The sequence below is a fragment of the Anas acuta genome, chromosome 5, assembly GCF_963932015.1.
Source record: "Anas acuta chromosome 5, bAnaAcu1.1, whole genome shotgun sequence".
Classification (NCBI taxonomy): domain Eukaryota; kingdom Metazoa; phylum Chordata; class Aves; order Anseriformes; family Anatidae; genus Anas; species Anas acuta.
The window spans coordinates 26,194,810-26,198,344 of NC_088983.1; the positions used below are offsets into that span (position 1 = coordinate 26,194,810).

Sequence of the window (3,535 nt, forward strand, 5' to 3'; positions counted from 1 at the left end):
TTTTGTATATTGGTCATTCACCTCAGTGATTAGATTCCTACTGCAATTTGTAAAAGGAAAGCAAATTACACGTGGAGCAGTTAAGTGCGATACACGGCTTGGTTTTCATTCGTATGAAAAGCTTGGTGTGTCAACTAGTTCTTGGGAGCTCTCCCCGTCCGCTGCAAGGACGCTGTATCAGAAACTTGTCCGCAGCTCTGGTAAATGCCATCTGTAGCCCTGTTTCTTTGACCATATGAGCAGAGACAGGAGGGTGATGTTTTTAAAAAGCACAGTGACCTTCTCCGTGGGAGAACTCAGTGAGTGGCATAAACGGGCACAGCTATCTGCACCTCGGTTACCGGCAAATGATTGAAAAACACCCTACTTAAAATGAGATGCTTTATTTCTGGTGGGGGAGAATAGCAAGCTGCAAGTTTAGCCTCGGCCAGGCAGCAAACATCAGCAGCTGCAGGTTACACCGCACTAATTCGTATTTTCCAGGTCCTGCAACCAACACTGGAAAGTCAGCGGAGCACGTTTGAAATAAAACACTCGCTTGCTTTCGGCCTTCGGGCAAGATGTACGCGAGCCTTTTGTTGGGTGTAACGAAATCTAAACCTAGAGAAATAGCTGCGTTAGAGGATGCTAATGAAAAGATGGTAATATTCTGCGTGCTCTAACAAAGGCTGGGGCTGGGATCAGTTTGTTTCTTTGGGAACCACCAAGCGACCCGCTTTTCCCCTGCTGAATTCAAGAAAGGCGTTAGCTTCGTTTTAAATCATTTATTGAATTCGCTCGTCCTTTTTGGCCTCACCCGCTATCGCATTCGGAAACGAGCACTCCCGCGTGAAAATAAATAAACAGACGACCAAATAAATAAAGCCTGAAAGGTCCGTAGCTGGCAAGGTGCACAGAATTGCAAAGCGTTGGGCCGGGACGCCGCTGAAGCCGGGGGGAAAACGCAGAGGGTGGCTTGGCCGGGCCGGGGAGCGGCGCCCAGGGGTTCCCCCGGCCGCGGGGCACCCCCCAAGGGGCTGGAGCCGCCCGCAGGACCCCCAAAAACACGCGTGGGAAGCGGGGGCGTGCACCGAGCTGGGGCAGGGCGCCTCGCCTTCGGTAAGCGGACAGCACGACCGGGTTCCCGCACGTTTCGCTAGCTATTACAGGGCTGACACCGACTTAGCATGAACATTTACCTTCGCGACTATTTTAGCACAGAGTACGGCAAACGAAACACTGCACGAGAACTTAAAAGTTCGAGCTTGGGGTGGGGGGGGGGAAGGCTATGAAAACAAGGTAACTAGGTCAGGCTCCTTTTCTCACGAAAAATAATAATAATAATAATAATAATAATTCCTCTCTTTAAATATCCTATGTACAGCTGGACTCCTGCTGGCCCGGGCCCCGGGGGCGGCGCGTTCAGCGGGCACCCGCCGCCCCCCAGCGCCCCGGGGCAGCCCGGAGGGGCCGGGGCGGAGGGCAGAGCTTGGGGGTCCGCAGGCGGCTTCGCCTCGGTGGCCGTGTGCGCACCCAGCGCGACTTTCCATAGGAATTACAGCGTGGACGGGACTCGCTCGGCGCTCGCCCGGGCCGTCGGGCGACGGGGTCCCATCGGGGGCGGCCGCGGGGGGCTAGCAGCCCGGCCGGACGGGCACCTGGAGCAGCAGGACCTGCCTGCCCTCGGGCGGGTGGCACTTGGTGGCGTGCCGCGCCAGCCCCGGCGCGCTGAAGAAGGTGGCGGGGCAGTGCTTGCAGGGGAAGCCCTGCCGCTCGCCGCCCCCCGCCGCCGCCGCCCCGCCGCCCTCGGGCTGCCCGGCGGCCGGAGGCGGCGGCGGCGGCGGCAGCAGCAGCTCCTCCCGCACGGCGTGCCACAGCCGGTGCTTGTCCCTGATGTCCGCCGAGGGGAAGCGGGCGCCGCAGAGGTGGCAGGCGAAGGCGAGCTGCCCGCGCTCCGGCGGCCCGAAGGCTGCTGGCCGCGCCGCGCCGTGGGTGCCCAGGTGCTTGCGGAGGTAGGCCTGCCGTCGGAAGCGCTTCTGGCAGCAGGGGCAGGCGAACGCCTCCCCGACGGGGCCGGGGCCGCCGGGGGCCGGGGCCGGGGCTCCGCCGGCGCTGTCCGCGCCGCCGCGGTGCTGACGGGGAAGCGGCGGCGGCGGCGGCGGCGGGGGGGCGGCGGCGGGGCCGCGGGGCCGCCGCTCGGGGCTGTTCTCCTTGCCCGGCGGGGCGGCGGCGGCGGCGGCGGAGGAGCCGTCGGCGCTGGGGCCGGGCCGCGGCTTGTGCCAGCGGCGGTGCGAGGCCAGGTTGGCGGGGCAGCTGAAGATCTTGTGGCACTCGGGGCAGCGGTACTCGACGCGCACGATGCGGGAGCAGCGGTGCTGGGCCAGCGCCAGCGGGTCGGCGTAGTGCTCCTTGCACAGCTGGCAGATGAACTCGCCCAGCGGCGTGCGCCCCCCCGACGGCGGCGGCCCCGGCCCCGGCCGCCCCTCGGGGCCCTCCTCCTTGATGCGCAGCCCCAGCACGGGCGAGGTGGTCACCTCGTCGGCGAAGCTCAGCTTCCGCGTGGCCTTCGCCTTCTTGCCGGGCGCCTTGGCCCTCGACGGCCGCTTCAGCGCCGGGCCCGGCGGCGGCGGCGGCGGCAGCGGCGGGGGCTGCGGGACGGGCGGCGGCGGCGGCGGGGCGGGCAGCGGCGTGCGGGGCTGCAGCAGCAGCTTCTCGGCCGGCGGGAAGGAGGCGGCCAGCGGGAAGGACTCCGCGGACGCCGGGGAGCTGAGGCACCGCTCGAAGAACGCCGCCCGCGGCCCCGCCGCGCTGCACGGCCCCGCCGCCCCCCAGGCGCCCGCTCCCTCCGCCGGGGCTCGCAGCGGGCCCCCGCCGCCGGGGCTCCAGGTCGCCGCGGCGGGTGCGGGCGCGGGCGCGGGGCAGGCGGCGGCGGCGGCGGCGCCCTCCTCCTCCTCGCCCTCCTCCTCCTCCTCCGCCCCTTGCCGGGCGGCGGGGCTTCCCCCGGCGGCTGCGGCGGGCGGTGGCGGCGGGTCCGGGTCCCGCTCCCGGTCCCGCTCCCGAGGGCGCGCCCGGTAGGAGCCGCCGGGGCGCCGGCTGCGCTTGACGAGGAAGCCGCGCGGCATGGCGGGGCCGGCAGGGCTGCGGGAGCGCGGCGCGCAGGGCCCGCCCGGCCTTTATACCCCCGGCGCCCGCTCCCGCCCGGCCGCCCTCCTCCCTCCGGCGCCGGCGGCCAATGAGGGGCTGGGGCCGGCGCTGGCGGCCGCGGGGGAGGAGGCGGCGGCAGGGCCCGGCCGGGCCCCCCCCCCGCCGGCATCGCCCCGTCGAGGCTGGTGCGGGGCCGGGGGGGAGCGGGGCCGCCCGCGCCGCTCGGAGCTGAGCTGCGCGGCCGAGCCCCGAGCCCAGACGGAGCGGGCTGCGGGGGAGCGGGGCGCTGGGAGCCGCCTGAGCCCCGCAGCAGATCCCTGAGCGTGCTTGGCCTCGCGCTTCTCTCCCGCTTCCCTCCGCTTTCACCGCTGCGCTGAATTTTGGATGAGGTTACAGCCTGCGAGCCAGAGAT

At 69.0% G+C, this 3,535-nt stretch overlaps 1 protein-coding gene across 1 annotated transcript; it reads right to left on the reverse strand.

The window, feature by feature from the left end:
• Positions 1-1,477: 1,477 nt before the first annotated feature.
• INSM2 (INSM transcriptional repressor 2) lies at positions 1,478-3,211 on the reverse strand. Its single transcript, XM_068683338.1, has one exon. The coding sequence runs from the start codon at positions 3,099-3,101 to the stop codon at positions 1,614-1,616; it is 1,488 nt and encodes a 495-aa protein (XP_068539439.1). The 5' UTR covers positions 3,102-3,211; the 3' UTR covers positions 1,478-1,613.
• Between the last annotated feature and the right edge of the window lie 324 nt (positions 3,212-3,535).

Excerpts from the sequence above, each read along its gene's own strand:
- INSM2 (XM_068683338.1), bottom strand. The coding sequence starts at position 3,101 with ATGCCGCGCGGCTTCCTCGTCAAGCGCAGCCGGCGCCCCGGCGGCTCC.